Below are 20,609 nucleotides of genomic sequence, written 5' to 3'. Positions count from 1 at the left end.
CGATTGAGGACGCGCGCGGATCATTTTCGTCACTTAGTTAGCGTACTTCCTTGAGTTCGTGTATTCATTTTCCCGGCGATAGATCGAAGAGAAACACGAACACACGAGAGAATCGTACAAGAGTCAAGCGACTTTCCACGCCCCTGTGTACCTAAAAAACATAAGAATTGTGGCCCAAGATCAACACCAACGTATATTTCACCGTATTTCCGTCAATTGTTTTTGTAAGTTGTCAAAAGTAGCGTAAGAATACAACGAATTACCGCAAAATTCAATTAATATACCGCTGAAACAAACCGAACCGACGAAGGATAAAAACAAAGAAAAGAGAACGAAGATGAAGTCACGAGGAAAAAATGAACACCGATAACACGATGAACCGTTTCGTTGCCAAGTGTACCTTCGGCAACTTGGAACGGTGCTGTCGTTTTCCGTTTCTCGGCACAAACGTTAACCAACGCGCGCAGCCTAAAAACAGGACACGCTACAAGTCGCGAGGAAGAGACGAAAGAATTATAAATAAAACATATACATACACGTAAATACCAGATACATATATATATATATATATAAATATATATATACCAACGTGCGACAGCGACGGAAGCTGTTATTTTAAATCATCGTAAGCGAAGTAAAGAAACAAAAATGAAAAAAGATGGAAAGCCCTGTAATACGCGAGATAAAATATAGCTTGTAAGGAACAATATGAAAACATAAGTGAAACAAAATATCGTGTACATTATTAGTTAGGCGAAACAAAAAGGAATAAAAATATAGGTTATTTTTCTGAAATGTAGAACGAGCGAGAGGGGCGGGAAAAGGACCATTTGTAAATGAGAAGCGAGACTCCGAGCGCGCGGGACGTTCTTGTCGTATAGCGTGAAATTTAAAACGTTCGCGCCAAAGGGGAATCGATTAAATGGCGCGATACACAAAACATAAATCAAAGTAACACACGGCCCGTGGACTCGGCCCGCGCTTCTTTTGCTCGTATAATCAGTCCCCGTTTCCCGAGGAATCTGCCTCTCGACTCGGTTCCACTTTCAAAACGGCGCAAAAACGGAGCGATCTCCCACTCTTTTAAAGAACCGGTGGAGATCCACGTCCTGTAAAAAGTATTTAAAAGAAACAGAGTGACAGAGAAAGGGAGTGAGAGAAAGAGTGCGTGTATGCTTGTATTTGTATGCGTGCGAAAAAATGAAGCGTCCCGAGGATCGGGACGTGTATAGGAACTTTACCATAGCCTCAAGTACCGTTGTCTAGGTAATAAAAAAAAAAAGAACGAGCAAGAGAACCGAATGGAGCTAGCCAAATGGAACGGGCGCTGCATTAAAGGGAAAACCAAAAATGTAGTGTAAAGTGATAAATAGGTAATTAATGTAACCTGACGAGTAGGAGATAATACGGGCTTTTGGAAAGTAACGATGACGAAGCGGAAAAAGCGGAGTCGCGAGGAACCGTGTAAAAAGCTTAGTTAAAATGAGGAAGAATGATGCCGAGCGAATGGGCACGTGAGAGGAACGGGAGAAAGCGTGCGCGAGAGAAAGAGAGCGAAAGAGAGAAAGAGCGTGCGAGTCTGTATATGAGAGAAAGAAGGAACGTGTGATACATCTAACAGAAAATGGTAAAATCCATTTATGGTACCTAAGTCGTGCGCGTAATCACGCCCGAAGGAACATAAAGAACAATGTACACTCACACAACGTTCACACAACGTTACGTGCACACGCCTGCACAATACCACACCGAGGACACGCGTACACGTATACACATACACACAGGGAGAGACAGGTACACGTATGTAAATAAACACGAGTTACAGAGCAAGCAGCACACCGTTACGCGAACAGTGTACGCGTACAAAAAACTTAGCGACGAGATACTTAACAACAGCCGTAGACGTAGTTGGATCTAGTCTAGCTTGACCATCACTAGGTTAGCAAATGCGGCGAGGAAAGAAACGTTCACGGAGAACACATTACATAGCGCAATAAAACTATATCCGCAGGTTACATGCAGCACAGCGACACCCATGGCATATGAAAGCATTGAAACACACCTATACACCCGCGCACACACACCTAAAAAAAAAAAGAAACACGTTCGAGAGCATAAATATAGAGGGAACGAATTGTGGCTGCTGCCTCTATCCTTCATCCGTGCCCCCCCCCAAAAAAAGTCGCGAAAATCTCAAGGCCATCCCGCGACCATGCACGCCGCGATTTTCGTCGTTTAGACGATCACGATCGTCGCGTCGGTCGTTTCAGCTTGAACAAGCTGGCACGCCACCCGTATTCGCCGTTATCGAATAAACACATTCACGAATTATGACGACCCAGTTCCCTTATTCTTTACGCCCCCTTTGCTACCCTTCTTGCCAACACCTTCGACGCTGTTACGTCGACTTCTTTCGCGATACCTTCACAGACGAGGTGTACGAAGAAATTGGATCTGATGCTCCGTGGGGCAAGGCCCTTGCTCCGACGAAGTCGAGGGCAACCGGAACACGCCCACTCGGAGCAAGTCTCATTCTCTAACGTCATTTACGTCGTCCTGAGGGGACGAGCTGTGATAGATCAATCACAGCAAGGGATTTTACGTCACACTGTCTGAAGTGTCGACATTGCAAAATAGATAGTGGACGGTTACGTCTTAAACAAAGAATTTTGAAACTTGAAATCAATACTAACCACAGCAATATGCAGATCTAACAGAAAAATAGTAATTTTAACGATCGTCTGACAAAAAACACATTAAATGGTTGATCTACTTCAGACATCCGTAAAGATTGCCACTAAATTGCCCCAGGGGGCACTATTCTGGCCCAATCGAAGCGAAAAGCCACGAAGCCACACCCACTAATAGCACTTTGTACTCAAAGGAAGGGATAGACAGTTTTCCATTGGTTCTGACATCACTCGCCCGAAAATTTTGCTCCCAAAGTAAACAGCCCGCTTACACCTAGTCTGTGATGGCATCTTATGTCCCATTAGCCACCTTGTTTGGCGTCCTGATGATCCTGCGTCCTACTCCGTCGAACCACCGAATCACTCTATAGATTGATGATTTTCTACACAGAAGGATTTCCCTCGCGAAGATTTACCAAATACGATAAACCGACAATCATTGATGAAACATACATTTAGGAAAAACGTGTGCGTGCTTCTTTCACCGAGGACTGACTAAAGTAATTAAGTTCCGATATGCTTTCGTGCGATCTCGAACGATTGATAAGTAGAGGGACTTCGGTGGCATCGGTGATGAAGGAACCAGAATAAGGAAAGCTAGTTTTCTTGTCACTTTCATATTCTCTCTTTGTTTTCCGATCGATTACATTGTAAACGCCGCTTACGAGTATACAACGTGATATAAACATATCATTGCGCGATTTAGCGGAACGAACGACCCCTCATTAGGATCTGTAAGAACGGATAACGGATAGGAGATTTTTAGTACAAGGAGGTCTCGCATACTTTCACCATCTTAGCTAGGTATCTCCTCTATTGGTTATGATACGGAAAAATATCGGGGGAAAATAGGAACTGCAGTGGAGCTCTCCCGCATCCGAATATGACCACGATCGTGTTAGTATAATAGAGTAGTCGCTGTTCTAACGGTAAATTTCAGTAGTTTCAAAATCACGCAGGAAATCACGAAGACTGACTGTTTGTTTAAATTGTACATGCACATCTTTCTTGCGCAAGTAGGTCTCGTATGGAGTATTATGTCAACAGCCACAGTTCTCACGGTGGTCAATAAGATTGAAGATCCTAGTGCCTAAAAGTTTTGGCCGCAAAAAAAATAATCGATTCCAAAGCGATTTCTGAAAAAAAGTTTTAAATGGTAAAAATTAGTAGCCACATGGTTATTGACATAAGAGGTAGATCGTCATGGTAAAAATTTGAGTAGAACCATCCTGGCAATCATTCTGTTCGGATAACATTTGGATAGTGAATTAGGGTATTCGGATGTGGGGAACTCTACTGACTTTTAATGACGGTAGGCAAGTGCGATAATCGAGAACGTTATCTCTTGTGCTCGTCTTTCTTAAGCTTTCAATGTCGTCGATATCTTCTGAAGTAAGTTGTGATAATGTGATGTTCAAATAATTTTAAAGGAAACAACGGAGTTTGATAATGGGCGGCGGGAGTATATAGTTTTCTTAATAAGAGAGTTTACTATAAAAATGTATTTACAATTGTATTTCGATTTAAGTACACGTTCGAATAGAGGAAACAAATGATTTTTTCTTTAGATTGTCGACTGCTTTTGGCGTGTCCCGATCAGTGCAACGGATCGCGGGAGACGCCATTTTTTAAGAACCTTCGTAAAAAGAGGAATTAAAGAGTCGTAAGTCTGACAAACTAACACACCTATTATCACAGGTGTTTAATATTGCTTTCGATGCGCGCGTTAATCATTTCACAGCCGAACACAAAAATGATATTTTTCGTGTCACAAAAATATCGGAGATATTTCGAAACAGACGGAACACCGTGTGTACGCCGATGGCGTAAATCGCAATATGAAAGGTACGTTAAACGCTTTCCTTTTGAGAAAGGTCAAATTAGAAGAGTATACATATAGCTAGCGAGCTAGGAAAATTCCTTTTGTTCACATTACGGTGTATATGATTTCGTCGATACGAGACGTACATTTCGGAAATGATTTGTTTCGTGATCGTCACACAGACGAAGCACTAGGTAGATTATATTATTTCATATTGAGAGTTCCTTCAACCATGTGCAGATATGTAGACGACGCATACCTATCTTACCGTCCTATAAAGTGATACTATTTACATTTGTTTATAAAATGTTAATCTAAATACTCGGGAGGATAGCATTACAGCATTCAACAAGTAAATAGGCGAACAATGAAAATTTGTACATACATAGAATCGTGCCATATGTAAAATAAAAAAGAAGAAATTTAGACGAGGATCATGTAGAAAATCGTGTCAAAATTATGCATACAAGGACTAACTAATATATTTTAACGCGATCATCGATGCTTACGCGCGAGGCGGTTCGAGCTTTTATTTGTCCTTGTACAAAATGTAAGGTGTTTATTGTTAGCGATTAATATTTTAACGAGAATTCTAACGGCTGGTTGTGTCAATCTAATCAGATTTTAAGAACGGGAGGAAAATCGCTGAGGCAGTTTCATATGTTGCGTTCGGCTTAGAATTCCAGCGAGCACTGTGAACTCAACTTCAGTTTGCATAGTAGAGCCTCCCATATCCGATAATTAAAGCAACTGCTAGTAAATGCTCTTCAGATGATTTTCAAATTTATTTCGTTAACTGTGTTAACCTCTTGTAATCATCGCAGTGGCATATTTGCTAAAATTTAACACGACTTTGACTGCAACACACGAGACTGTAGATCCTCGGGCACTTATGGCGTGTACAAAATGTTAAAATACAAAAAAAACGTGTATATTAACAGTGATCTTATTTCATTTTTACAATAACAAATCTTCTGTATAGTTTCTCCTTTATTTGAACTTTTGTAAAATAATCTCCGGGAATGAAATTGCGCAAGGATCGACAGTCTACTGATGACAATTTCGAAATAGACCGTTTTAACCAAACTGTTAGTATAATTGCTCAAATAACGGGAGACTCTACCGTGCTCGAATTCTGCTTTCAAATTCCTGCAATTTTGTAAATTATCCGCGAATCGCAGAGATACTGTTTAGAAGTCACTCGCGATGGGAACTCATCGATAGAGCTTTTGTTCAGGTACGAGGTAGCAAAACGAGACACTGAAAGTCCGTCAATGCTTCGATTGTTTCGACCGATCACAGGAATGAAAATCGGAGTAGGAAGGCAGCAGCTACGCTACTTTTCGGATACCGATCACAGAGCACCGTGAGTAAAAGAAAAACAGTTTAGCGTTAAATAACTAAATAAATAATAATAAAAAAAAAACAAAAATAAACAAGGATGTGTTTAAGACAAGTTGCACACAAGTGAAAGAAAGCAAAATAAAAACCGTAGGAGCCGTAAGCGAGCATACCTTAAAGTATAACATATGTATATGATCATATATATTAACAATGGAAACGAAACTACAAAAAAGTGGAAAAAAACCAACACGTGCATCTGTATGTGTATACATACATACATCTATTAACGTATATGTATATATACACAGGCGTATATATAATACAAAGTAAAAAGAAAAAAAAACAAACCAACTATGTATATTATATATACATACCAGAATGTAAGTGTGTAAGGGGAATAACATTAGTCGAGAAAAAAAACTAGCGAATATATCGAGTATAAGCGTAGAAACAAAACAAACGGAGAAGAACGCGAGAAAGAGAGCGAGCGAGCGAGCGAGCGAGAGAGAGAGAGAGAGAGAGAGAAAAAAAAAAGTCGGGGCAGCGCGTGCAAAACCTGTTTAAGAAAGAAACGCGCGGGCTCCGCGGATGTACTGTGTTAAATACTTTAGCTGTTAAGTGACTTGAAAAAAAAATCATTGGAAACCGTAACTCGTAACGAGACGAGGAGAAGTGTTGTGGCTAGCCTGCCGGACCCCCTGAGCCCCTTCGAAGAGAGAGAGAGAGAGAGAGCGAGAGAGTGTGCGAGAGAGAAAGAGAGAGAGATGCGAATACTAGATAACCGCGAGCAATAGTTGAGGTAAAAAAGTAAAAGTCTGTCGGTGGATGAACCGGAGGAAACAAGTCAAGGGATAGGGAGAAGAAAGGGTTGTAGATGCATGTGGAAGCGTGTTTGTGTGCGCGTGTTTCCTCCCCGCGAGAGTGTGAGTGAACGAGACGAGATTAACGTTGCGTCGCCAGAAACACGGACAGAAACTGTGACAACGCGGGAGAGAGGCCATACTCTCCCCGTGTACTTATGACGATTACGATATCGCAGGAGACGCGCGCGTTTAGGCCCCTACACACGCCCACCCCCTGCCTGCCTGCTCCCCGTTGTCGCGAAGTTTTTCCGCGCGATTCGGGCGCGCGTGTTGCAACGGGACCCATTATACAGTTCACACGCATTATGGGTCGTCCCTCTCACCCTCACCTAAAAACCTCCCAAAAAAAACCAACCCCCCGGCGCGGTATGCGGCATATCACTCACGACCGTACGCTAAGGAGTAAGGTGCCTTTTTTAACTTTCATCGTGTATGTATGTGAAACATTTTCGGGGTTCGAGAAACGAGAAAAAAAAAATTAAGAAGCTAGTGTGCGAAACGAAGAGACACGAGCCGAAAAAAGCCGCGGGAAAAAGACGATCCATTGAAAAGAAAACGAAACAGGCGAGACCTCGAGACAAAAAAAAACACGTGTATAAAGGACATTAAGAAATATTAAAAGATAAAAATACAAAACAAAATAACATATGAAACGACGATGATGTACACACCGCACACCGTCTGGGAGAACGGCTACCGACACGGAGATCGAGGGAAGGGACCGGTACAACGTCCATCCAGAACAAAAAAGAAAGAAATAATAAATATGAACAAAATAACGTGCATCGTCCGCAATATTTTTATTTAACACTGGCGAATAGCGATCGCTATATAATAAATATAGTGATCGGGTCCGCGCGATCGAATCCTCCGCGAGATCCCGTCGAAATATAAACGGCCCGCGGGGTCCTATGGCAGCCTCTTCGCGATTATACATACAGTTTAAGTTTTAAGGTGATAAAACCGCAAATCGCCGGACACACAGCCTGAACAAGCAGAGAACCTTGTACACCTGTATATGTAATTTGTACCGATGCGATAGAGGTCGTTAACGCGCGATCATGGTATCGGACGCGTGCCGACGACTATTATTATCACCGACATCACACACGCAGAAGAACAAAAAAAAAATCGTAACACCGTAGACCATACACACGCGGCAGACATACATACCCACACACAGATAGAGAAAACACTCGACGTATAGACGCGTTATACACGATTATTACTCGCGCGGACATGAGGGAAAAAACGATAATACAGAACCCACGCCACTCTACCACACACGAATCACCGAGCGACATTTACCTAAAAAAAAAACATAGATGCACACGTGCACAAGTATATAGGGGATGCGAACGAATGAGATAATAGGGGACTGATACCTCCGAAACAGACAATTCTCACGCGATTATAGCAAAAAAAAAAAAGAAACGGAGACTCGAGACGCCCTGAGACGTGTGTGAGAGGAAACAAAAGAGCGTGTATGATATTATATATACATATATGTATATATACATATTATATATATGTATATGTATATATATATATACGTATACACATGACATAGTATATAATATAAATAATGATGAATATAAATAAAATATATATACATATATATATATATACACATATATATATATATTGGTATATGTGTATATATACATATGTACATATGTATACATATACATATATAAAATACTATGAGGAAGTAAACAAAGTATAAATACGAAGGAAGTATATAAATGAGAGTATAGGATAAAACACGCTTAGGCTTAAGAATATAAGATATTATTATGATGATGTATGGTTGGTTTATAATGTAAAATATATTATAGAAAATGTATGTTGTTTGATCGTTCCCCCTCCCCTTTGGAAAATTTCATTTCAATAATATATTATTGTACAATTTCTTATAAATTAGATCTTATGGTTATTTAAAGTTAAAATAGCATTATTTTTAATATCATTTTCATTAGAGGAATATTAGATAGTTTAGAATGATGAATTAATGATTTCGATCAATTGTAATTGTTGAAGGAAAACGAATATTTTGGAGTATTACAGTGAATTAAATTGTCAAAATCGAGAAAGTTTTAATATTTCCCCTCATCGCACCAGAATAACGTCCAACCGGCACGATGCACGAGAACAAAAAGTAAATCATGTTCTTAACTAGCCTGATTATTTTATTTTTCCTGTTGCTGTATAGCCTCTTATACATAGTATGTCTATAATCGTGATACGCGGTTACAATGAATACACGATACCTTATGACATTACCGCATTCGATACGAATCTAGAACAGAGGTAATAAGTTTATCCGAACGTTAAAAGTACTGTAGATTAAAAGCGGATAGTGTCTACAACACGAACAAGTCTTATGGTTCGAAGATGAATAGCAGAATCGAAGTATAAATTCCCTTTTTACGTATCGCGTTAATTACAGTCTCTTTCAACGAGCGAATAAAACTGTTCAAACTGTACGCACGCGAAGAGTATATTAATAAAAAATATCATCGTTGAGGATGATAAAAATCGTTGTTCGTATCTGGATCACGTGCGTAAATTAAAACACCATAAAAACGACTCAATGGTCACACGGACGTGAAACAGGTACGTATGTATACCACGTTTATATTTACTTATATATTAGGAATAAATGAAGTATTATTAGCCCACAAATCCTTTAGTAAATTAGATGCTCCTTTTGACAAATAGAAATTTTACTATAGCCAACGATTCAGTCTTGGAAACAGAAATGTCCGTAATCACTTTTTCCAAAATATTTTAGTTAAAATTAGCAATATATTATATTTTTACTATTTTATAAAGAATGAGTTCGAAGAGCCTGACATGAGTGAGTCTCATCTTTTACCTACGATTGAGTATGCAACGAATGGCTAGTGCGAAACGGTTTTGTAGGCGATTGAGCCTCTACATAGGTACATTGAACTCGTTGGATTCCGTAAACACGTGTCCGTTTGTATCTTGTGTGTGGCTCGCAGCGTAGGAAACGCTTTTGCAGTCAAATCAATTCGAATGCATCGAACGCGTTCGGCTGTCTTACACATGCATACACATGTGAAGCCTCGGGCAAGGTGCATGTACATGCAGGCGCGCGTAACATAACTTTGTCGTCCATTTCCCCAACTTCTTCCCCCGTAAGCGTGGCACAGAAACGGTCGCTGAATATGGGAATCAATATGAATACTTCCCGTGAACATTGTAATATTGCCGTTTGTTTTACTGACGCGATCGTCGTTACAGCGTCAGGCGGTTTCCTTTTTAGTCGTACGCGATTAGCCACGCTCCGCAAACGCGTCTTCATAATTTCAGTAATAGTCAAATAATACTCTCTGGGATTGTTCTAGTAAGCTAAAATTCAAAAAATGTATAACGGTGACTGTCGAACCCTATTATGGCAATAAGTAAAGCCTTGATCTAAGATCTAAGAGAACGGAAACCGTAGGACTACAGACGAATATCCCCTCCACTGCGGGGCATACCCCACGAGGGGCCGAAAAGTGTACAAAAAAATAGTAGAACTACACGAACAGTACGAATCCGAAAGTTTTTCTGAAATCAAAACTTTACTTTATTATGCGTTTCGTGGCCTTTTTGCTGTCTCTATCGATTGCCATCCTATTTTCTTCATTCTTTTAAACATTAGCAGGTAAGTAACCTTTCTAAATCATATTACCTTTGGAATACTAACAGTTAGGCGAATTGTTAATCTACTTATTTAGTTATTTACGAGAGCTATTTGGAAATAAATAAAGATATCATTACCTGATTCATTATTACTTTATATCATTACTTCTGATGTAACATTGGGAGCAAACACATGCGCCTTATCTCCATGTATGGCATAAAACAGAGCAATGTGTAACGTCATTTATTTGTAGTTTTTGTGTTAAGTCTTGCAAGCTTGTATTAATTTATTCGAATAAATAAATGTTCAGACTATATGTAGTATTTTTTATAAATTAGCATATCAATGAGTATAGCGTGTTTCGAAGCAATTTTTACTCAGAGTGCTTAAATTTAGCTACACCTTCCCCTAATAAGTTTAGTTTAATCTAACCGAAGCGAATCGAATGTAGCGAACTTCAAGTTTGTATCAGTGATCACCGTTTCAACCCTTCTAAATCTGACACAAAATCAATTTTCGAGGGTAAGTATCGCGGACGTGGTACTCAAGGTTAATCGTTGCCTTGAAAAATGGCATCATGTGTACTCGGAAGCGAGAGCGCTGCGCATAGAGAAGAAAGGGCGTACATAATGCTCGCGCTCTCTCGCAAGTACAAATTGTTATGTGGATATATATCCATGGGGAGCTGCATTGGCCTCTACAAGTAAACATACAGGTCCGTACATATCGAATACCCAACGGACGACATAGCATACAAGAGAATAGTGTAGTATAAAGCATAAACTACAATTAGCGGTAATCCGCGTGACACGGGCATGGCACCCTTTGCGCATATTAAAGCATTAGCTGCCGAGTCATACGAGCGAACCGTACATCATTTCGGGACGTAGCCACGTCTGCCGGTAAAATCGTTAAATTTACGAAGAAACACGACTGGCCCGATACGTACTGACTGAATATTAGTGGCACACAACAACGTTGCGAATACCGTATGCACACGCACGTACCCGCGTGAGCGCGCCACGCCGTTGCTTTCACGAGTGCAGCCCCGTCTGCATCAATATCGCTGCACGACGGTAATGCGTGTGTATGCAAGCCTTTTCCGGAACGGACCCGGGAAAAAACCCGTCTACTACTCAGATAAATTACAAATGAAATTCGATCAGAGAGCCGTTTCGGTATGCACGCGCCCGAACGGATCGCAATTTTTGTTGTCGAAAAACCCTGACTGACTTGTCTTATATAACATTCCCGACGAATATTCGTTCCCTTCGAAATTGAAATGCTAGTTTTTTCTTATTATTCCATCCTCTGAATAATCGTGGATGGAGGAAAAGCAAAAGAGCGTACGCCAGAATTGTTAATTTTATGGAGGAGCACATTCAAAGTGCAGTGTAACCTCCGGCGTTTGATTCTAGAAATGAAAATTGATAGTATATGCTTCGTTTTATTAAACTATCGAAATATACATCATATTCTATGTAGAAATTCTTCTTCCTTCTGGAAAAGATTTATTAGCTTGTAATTCGCAGAAAATTGTTATTTTATAATTACACTGAACGAACAGTGCGAATGATCTGTAAAACATGATAGATATATTGCGATCTTCACTACGGATTTGTATACAAAATACAAATATTTTCTTGCTCTATACTTCTCGGCATTGTTATGGCAAAATGCAACCGAGGTTTTTGCAGGATTGGTCGGCAGGATAAAACAAGCGCCAGAAACGATCCGATTTCTTCGTTTCAATTAACAGAAAAGTTTCGAACAACAACTTGCAATGAAGCAAATGCGGTTCGCAGAATTGGCCTCATCGGTCACCAGGGAAGCATGGAACAGCGTAGTTTCCTCTACCATTCTCATTTGCGGTTATCGGTCCACTGTTATTCCGTTGGCCTCGGAACTGCATTCGGCCCTTACACCTTTATACATTTCACTCTAACAAGGTTACATTATGTTGTAAGGCTGCCCGGAATTAACGTGATCTACAGGCATAATTTACTGTGATCTATCCCTCGTTTCTGATTGCCATAGAATTAAAATTACGAATTTAGGAAATCAATTTTGAATGCAAAACAGCATTAAATGAAACAGAGGTCGTATACCATATATGAGGTTTAGCATTAATTGATTCGGATAAAAGTGGTTCGGCCAAACAACGTTCTATTGTACGAATTAGTTAGAATGAAATTACTTAAAAAAGGAATTATAAAGGTTTTGTGGTATTTGAAAACAGAGAATGGGTGAATTTTCACCGTGAGGGACGTGCATGGTTTGAAGAAAATTTTCCGATGAAATTTCCATAAAATCGTTCCTTTCAGTATCGCGAGCAGTACTTTGTATTACTGAAAAAAATGTTCCGCTTGAAATGCACGTAGGCGTGGTGCATAAAAAGCCGCCACGCGATAAAACGGTCGTATATAGTCAGGGATTTTTTAGGATCATCATTCACTTGCGCTACTTTGTGGATTTACATTGCCGCTTTCATCTAAAGTTACTATCACAGAACTTTACGTAAATCTAGATTTATTACACGCGGATGACCTCTCAGGAATTTCTGTAGTACTCCGTAGCAACAGATGTCCAGTGCTTAAAGAGCTGCATTCAGAAGTTTGCACCTGGGCATTTGTCCATTTCAAAATGTTTGTACATTGCCGTAATTATTACGTGTCACAACGTTATTAATTGGCTAAAATGGATGTGGTAACGATTTTTCCAGTATCGTTAAGATCGCTAACATTTGATAAATGTTTAAAAAATGTAAGTGCAATAAAATACCCACGAAAATATTAATAGTTAAATAACTTCTATATCAATATTTTATAAAGCAATAGTATAATAAGAAATAGTTAAATTTTTTAAGTGGAATGGCCTTCTCAACTGTAGGACTCGTTCGTATGTAATTATTCAACTCCGGATGTTTATGCAAAATAAAAAGTTTGTGCATCAATTGCAAGACACAGGAGCTAAATATAATCTATATTCTTCATTAATAATTTTAATGTGGTGAAAATAATATATTAATACACTTAAAGTCTTAATATTTTCACTGGTTCTTGTTATAAATACATAAAATCCGGAGTCTAATAATTATTAAGGATATTGTCATCCCAGTTAAATAACAAAGGGAATCTTCTTTGACTCGAATTTCCATCAAATAATCCATAAAAATTTGTATCTATGCAAAAAGCCGCAGAGCTATTCCAATTCGAATTTTGCATAATGAAATTCTAACAAGTTCGCAGTTCGCAACCATTGATCCTCGGTTGACGAAATTATCGAAATCGAAGATAATATCGGTTTGGAACGCCAGATGGAGCTAGTAACCCAACAATGTAATTCAAGTGCCATAAAACTGATTCCAATAATTTAAACTTATGTACCTTATTTCTGAAAAATTTCCGGAAACAAGAAATCAAGAGTCCACACAAAATTAAACGAATTTTAAGAAAATGATATTATTACACACTATTATTCACTATCAAGCCTACATTAATAAGATATCGATAACGGTGAGCGTGTAATTAATTGTCCACAAAAGTTATTCTCGCCAAAGAATGGAAAATATCTATATATGTATAATTTGATTCATATCGTAACTTATACTTTGTAAAACTTTGCAAAAAGATTTAAATAACATGCAAATATATTTTGATCAAGCCTATTGTCAAGCCTATTCATTTCACAATTCGTGAAATGCTTCCTTCCCATCGTGTGTGTTCTGCCAGTGTTCTGCCAACAGAAAACCAATAACCCTAGCTGATGTCTACAACAGTCTACAATTCACATCGAAGATCAACGAAGATATACGAACTGAATTATTTAATTGATTTTCATTTACTGATCAGTTAAAATATCTTTGTATTTAAGGTTCCACAGTTCATATATATTCAGAGAGAATATATTGTAAATAGATGCCTAGGGAATTCTCTAGATCATTTATGTTTTGTGTACAAGTTGGTGAAACTGCCTAGTGAATACTGAAATAACAATTGCGATTTTGCAATGTGATGTCGAAGATATTTGAGTATATTTGCCAACATTTAATTAGAAAATGAACGTTATCATGACTATTCTTTCTAAAGTAACGACCTGTTTGACATTTTGTGAAGCATAAGGTAACCGTACCTCAATGTGGAAGTATAACTGATATGCAGTACATAACCTTGTAGCGCTTAGAGGTTATGTTGTGAGGTAAACTATTTTCTCCTAAGTTGACGGTGTTTTACACGAATTAATCTTCTCTAACGAAGTTCGAAACATGGCGTATTTAACAAGAAAAGAAATAGACGAAATGAAACCGCAAATTGAGAAAGCGGTTCATAAGTTCCTTGGTTTCGGAGAACCTGCTATCGTTACCACGGCTGTCAACTGTATTACCTCTGGCTACGATAAACGTAAAACGGCAGGTTAGTATTGAAAAAATCATTATAAATTTGATAGGATACCTTAAGGGTGGTAGCAAAGGATAATAATAATTTAAATCCAATACTATAAGCTGTTATAACATACTGTACATTTTGTATAATTATTGCATAGTTTTAATGTGTGTACGTATATGTCTTATGTACAATACGCATCAATCGAAAACTCGAGTTTACTAAAATGAAGATATTGACATGTCTGATATTCTTTTAGATAAACTATCTGCTTTATTGGAAGACAAAAAGGCTTCAAAGTTAACTGAAAAAATATTTGCAATCTATGATGATGCCAAAGCAGCACAGAAGAGTAAGAAGCGCAATCATGTGGAGGATAAAGATAAAGAAAAAGAAGCGAAGAAACCTAGATTTAGAGATGATGATGTGAAAAATGAAAAGACAACGGAAGCACAATTATCTGCAGATAAGGTATGTAATCTTTATTAGTGTTTAAGTAGAACATTACCTATGTTTATGCTAACGGTATTTGTACAGATACGACAAATGATGGCTAATGCTCAAAGAGAAATTGAAGAACGCAAGAGAGCATTAAAGGCCATTAAGCAAGAAGAGATATCTCCAATAAAACCGTTGCTTAAAACACGAGATTCATTACCAACAGTAGGTAGCATGTATAACCAAGGTCTTTTAAGTAAAACGGACTCTGATAAAGCACGAAAAATTGCTGCATTACAAGCTCAAATCAGAAGTAAACTCAGCTCAGGTCTCCTCGGCAATGTCAGCGTACCTGACAAACCGACTCCATTAATCTTAGACGAATCAGGAAGGACAGTAGATATAACAGGCAAAGAAGTTCAACTTACACAAGTGGTGCCAACATTGAAAGCCAATATACGTGCAAAAAAGCGTGAAGAGTTCAAAGCACAGTTACAAGAATCCAAGGGTCCTGAAGAAATTCAGGACACGCACTTTTTCGACACTAGGATAGGCGTGAAACCAGCAGTGCGTGGTAAACGTACACTAAAATTCCATGAACCAGGAAAGTTCCAGCAGTTAGCAGAGAGAATTCGTATGAAGGCCCAATTAGAGAAGCTACAAAACGAAATTAGTCAAATCGCTAGAAAAACCGGTATAAGTTCAGCAACTAAATTGGCACTTATAGCACCGAAAACTGAAGCTCTTAGCGAAGATGTGCCTAATGTGGAATGGTGGGACTCTGTTATATTAACAGGAGGATATCCAAACGAAGATGAGCCTACAGGAATTAAAAATTCTACTATTACTAATCTCGTAGAACATCCTACACAAATGCGGCCACCAAGTACGTATCTTTTGGAAGACGTGACCCATGAAAGGCAATTTCAATTTAGCTATTTAGTGTATGCATTCTTTTCAGCCGACCCGTTGAAGCCAATATATATGCCGGTATTTTTAACGAAGAAGGAACGTAAAAAGTTACGCAGGCAAAATAGGCGCGAAGCATGGAAGGAAGAACAGGAAAAAATTCGATTAGGCCTTGAACCACCACCGGAGCCGAAATTAAGAATTTCAAATCTCATGAGAGTATTAGGTACAGAAGCCGTCCAGGATCCTACCAAAATAGAAGCTCATGTTCGACAGCAAATGGCTAAAAGGTTGAAAGCACACGAAGACGCTAATGCAGCACGACGATTAACCGCCGATCAACGGCGTGAAAAGAAGGCGAGGAAACTTAAGGAAGATACTACACTTGGTGTACACGTGGCTGTTTACAGGTATGCAAAAAAACGATGGAAACTATACAATATTTACCATTATTTTCATAAGAAAGTGTTACTAATGATTAACATTATTTTTTATAGAATACGTGATCTATTAAATAACGCTTCAAAGAAGTTCAAGGTAGAAACGAATGCGAAACAGCTTTACCTCACTGGTTGCGTGATGCTCTTCCGTGACTGCAACGTTGTTGTAGTAGAAGGGGGTGCAAAGCAATTAAATAAGTATAAACGTTTAATGATGAATCGCATTAAATGGGAAGAGGATACTATAAAGGATAATGACGGCAATGACGTACCGAACAAGTGTGTCCCTGTCTGGGAAGGCACTAGCAAACAACGTCACTTCGGTGAAATCAAATTCAAAGTTTGCCCAATCGAGAAAATGGCTCGGGAGCACTTTAAGAAGCATCAGGTCGAGCACTATTGGGACTTAGCCTACAGCGGAGCTGTTCTTGATAACACGGATGATGTTCGATCTTAGAACCAAGTTTTGTAATTCGAGCAATAAACACTACCATGCTGATGTAAATGTGAGCATAGATAATTTTAATACCATGTAAGTAAGCAATCGCTATTGGAACGTAATAGTAAATAATCAAATCTGTAATAAACTATGACAGACAGAGCGAGAATAAAAGTGCTCAAGAGAACTCTGATTGGAAGTCCTTCTTAACTGATTCTAGAAACCCTTTATTTGAATTGTACAATTGAACTGATAAAATATTCAACTGAAGTGTGAATTGAAGATCAACATGTTTATTATCCAAAAAATAAATTTGTCATATAAAAAATGTTACGAAATTTTGGTTATAGTATGACCAAGAAAATGCATGAAAGAATGTTTTGTGACACTGATTAATTTTGAGCACGTCGTGTTGTCTATACGCATTGCCAAATCATTTTCGTAAAATTTTAATGTTCTCTATTTTCAAAAATAATTTAGTGTCATATTCTTAAAGTTAAAAAGAAATAGTGTAAAATTTTTGTAGCAAAAATGAGTTGCTCCCTTTAGCATCATAATCATATATTCCTTAAAAATAATTGAACAAAGGATCCTTCCGCAGGTTTCGAAAATTTTCATTTTACACATTGAAAAATTGAAAACAAGTGAATTTTCACCCGAGGAGAGTATGGGGATTATCACGTTTTAAATAAATAAATAAATAGAACCAGTCACAGTTGGGTCAAAACGACCCTGCACTCGCGCGAGGGTTGATCATTCGCGATGTTTGTAAGAATGTACATCCAGAGCCGACATTACGGTCAAGCCCGTAAGTGTTAATTAGCATAGCGCAATGACATCGCGATGCCAACGCGCGGCACGCTGTGAACGAACACAAACGGGGTGTATAGGTACGTGGATCGTAGATGCATTGTAGATGTCTATGGGAAGATGCAAATGCACTTTTGAGCCTTGAAACTGTACGTCCAACCGCGACTGCGGCCAACAGTGTCTATGAAAGGTGAACCTTGGTCTCGTTCATAATACCAATCCGACTGGAGCAACGATGCACTTTTACCGTAGCTCCTAAGTAAGTGTTACGCGCCGGTATATTGTTGACACCCTATATTACTGTGATCCTTACCGAGCCCCACTCTTTTATCCGACCGGACGCACACAGGTTTTACTTTCGTTCGAGGATCGGTCTCAGTTCAGGTTTGCCGCTACATCTTCTCGTACATGCACGGCGCAAGTCTTGCGAAATCCGCCAAGGCAAATGAATTCTATCGCGTGTTAATACAGGGATCGATTACTGCCTTTAAAATAGTCATTCCCCGGCGAGTGAAAGAATCATTTTGAGAGAATGTCAACGTGCGTGGAACGGAGATCGATCGACCATGTATTCATCCTCCTGTCCCGGTAAGTGTTTCTGCTTTCGTTCTGTCAGATAAGTGATAAACGCGGCTTTCTCAAACTATAGTGACTATCGGATAATTTGAAACCGCTTTCCTAGAAGATTAATAATCCGTCGGGACGCTGACACCTTGGAAACAGTTTCATCGATTTCCATTCACGCTTTCGCAATCAACGAAAACTGGGATACCGCGCGTTTTCTATTTAGAATTTCAAATTTAATTCCCGCGAGTCACGTGATACAGGAGAAACAATCGAACGGCAGAATAACGTTTACTACTTTCTTTCTGCTAATTATTCGATCTCGGAGCAAGCTGATTTTTCTCTCAGGACTCGCCTCGTGTGACTAACAAGATGCAGCCAATTTGGCGGGTTAGTTAATTAGCAGACTTTTCGGGTTCTCAGCGAACGTGTTGAGAAAGTTTTGAGGTATTCAGTACCAAACTGTTTCCCACTTGGAATATTTTCAATTAGTTAGATGAATCTACACTTCGATCGCGAAGCAGGCAACAAACGACGAAGAAGTCTGTACATGAATATTATTTATTTTCCATACACTTTATTGTTGCAAATGTACATAACGTAAGGATATTCTAAAAGAAACATACATTTGTATCCTGGAGATAAACATTGTGATAAAAAGTATTTTTTCTCAAGGTCACACTTTCTGAAATTTCAAGGTCATTGATGTTGTTTTAAATGCTAATCGATATTACCAAAAATTATTAGCTATATACTTACGAACAAAGTCCGCTCGTTTGAAAGCTTCAAAAACTTTCTTTTTGAGTTTCCTAACTCAAGGTCCATGGTCCATGTCCAAAAGTACTCTGAATGAAAAAATGTATTCGATATTAAAATTTCTATTAATGTTTATCCAAGTTCAAATCTTCGGAAAATGAGGAGCGACGACCCACGTCCTCCCAAAGAAATTCTAAACAAACTTCGAAGTAGCGGTTCTCCATCGGTGAGTCAGAGGAAAAAATGGCGCCCATTTACTTACATGGTCTCCTAATCATGGGAGCAAAGAAGGTTACGTAAGGAAATCACAGAAGAACCAGGAAGGCGTCTAAATGTCAGACAGCGATCCTTCGATCCCCTCTTAAGGTCGCTTTAATTTGTTCTAGCGGTGTACCATATTGGAACGATCGAAAAACCAACGCATTATACCGAGCCAGAAGATTGCCGCCGGAATCTAGGCGAATCAATGAATGAATTTAACGTGATAAGGGTAAAACCGGCGAACCCGTTGTCTTAGATTGAGGCGAAAAGATATCTTCCAGACAAGGTCTCCGTAGTCTCTGGAAGTTCATTGCGATTCTCGGTGATAAATGTTGAAACGGATCACGCGACTCGTTCAATATTGGTAGACCTACATTTCGCTAATAAGGAAGCCGTTTTATCGGGAAATCATGCGAATCTTCCCGTCCCCAAAATCCTATCACACGGGAAGGCAGCCGGCTTTGTCACGTATACCCCATTTCGCTTACAATGCGGATGTAAGACCGACGAAAACTCGTAATCTACATGGCCCAACCCTGCGATTGTCTTTTTAATGATTGATCCCTATCTCATCATTGTCAAGTCAGAGAATAAGACAACTGTTGAATTTACATGACAATTATTAGGTAACCTCAAGGTGTACCGTAGAATACATGTTAGAAACAATTTCTCACGAATTCACCGGTGGGAGATATAACATTACCACGGCGACATCAACTTCGCGAATAATAAACTCTCACGTCGCCGATGCTGAAGGGTTCCGTGTTGCCGAAAGTACTTTTACTGTCTCGTAAACCTGCGTCTTTCGCGCACGAAATCTCAGAAATTGTATAAGGAAATGTCTTGATCAAGGAGGTGTTTGCGACAAACGTTCCATAATCTGCAAGGGTGTGTCCCAAACATTAATGTAACTAACAGAACGATAAAAGACGCGATTTCATGGGACGATTTAACATAGTCGCGGCTAGTTTGAACTTCTCGCGTGCATTCCCACGACACCGAAGGTTACGGTATTTCGTGCAACGCTATTATTTTCAACTTCGTTAAAAGTAGTCGATGAATCCCGTACTTTCAAGGGACTACAATTGCTGCAACATTCTCGTTATTTGCTATTGAGCAAGTTCTCCGCAGCGTTGTTTCTTAAAGGTCTACCGTAACCATTCGATCTTGCCCCAGTATTCGAGATTATATCATTTTCAAATCAGAACGAACCACTTCCAGCTATATGTAAGAACA

At 39.1% G+C, this 20,609-nt stretch overlaps 2 protein-coding genes across 5 annotated transcripts in view; both read left to right on the top strand.

Annotated features, from left to right (window-relative positions):
- The first annotated feature begins 14,331 nt into the window (after positions 1-14,331).
- On the top strand, positions 14,332-17,130 carry Prp3 (pre-mRNA processing factor 3). Of its 2 annotated transcripts, none has more exons than XM_076423938.1 (5): positions 14,332-14,786; positions 15,016-15,227; positions 15,294-16,080; positions 16,156-16,513; positions 16,601-17,130. In XM_076423938.1, the coding sequence occupies exons 1-5, from the start codon at positions 14,639-14,641 to the stop codon at positions 16,998-17,000; spliced, it is 1,905 nt and encodes a 634-aa protein (XP_076280053.1). In that variant the 5' UTR covers positions 14,332-14,638; the 3' UTR covers positions 17,001-17,130. The 2 variants fall into 2 exon arrangements, with proteins under 2 accessions (XP_076280053.1, XP_076280052.1); XM_076423937.1 differs by having other exon boundaries at positions 16,138-16,513.
- Positions 17,131-17,264: 134 nt separating this feature from the next.
- LOC143208935 (peroxidasin homolog pxn-2) overlaps positions 17,265-20,609 on the top strand; it is a 7,024-nt gene continuing 3,679 nt past the window's right edge. For 2 of the 3 annotated variants that reach the window (XM_076423935.1, XM_076423934.1), the window contains exon 1: positions 17,265-18,380. In XM_076423935.1, coding sequence (XP_076280050.1) covers positions 18,325-18,380 — 56 coding nt within the window. In that variant the 5' untranslated portion in view covers positions 17,265-18,324. The remainder of the gene's footprint in view (positions 18,381-20,609) is intronic. The other variant, XM_076423936.1, reaches the window with a different exon arrangement.

Source organism: Lasioglossum baleicum, chromosome 5, assembly GCF_051020765.1.
Source record: "Lasioglossum baleicum chromosome 5, iyLasBale1, whole genome shotgun sequence".
Lineage (NCBI taxonomy): Eukaryota > Metazoa > Arthropoda > Insecta > Hymenoptera > Halictidae > Lasioglossum > Lasioglossum baleicum.
Note: the sequence above shows the minus strand (reverse complement) of the source record. Positions and strands in the feature narration are given on the sequence as shown.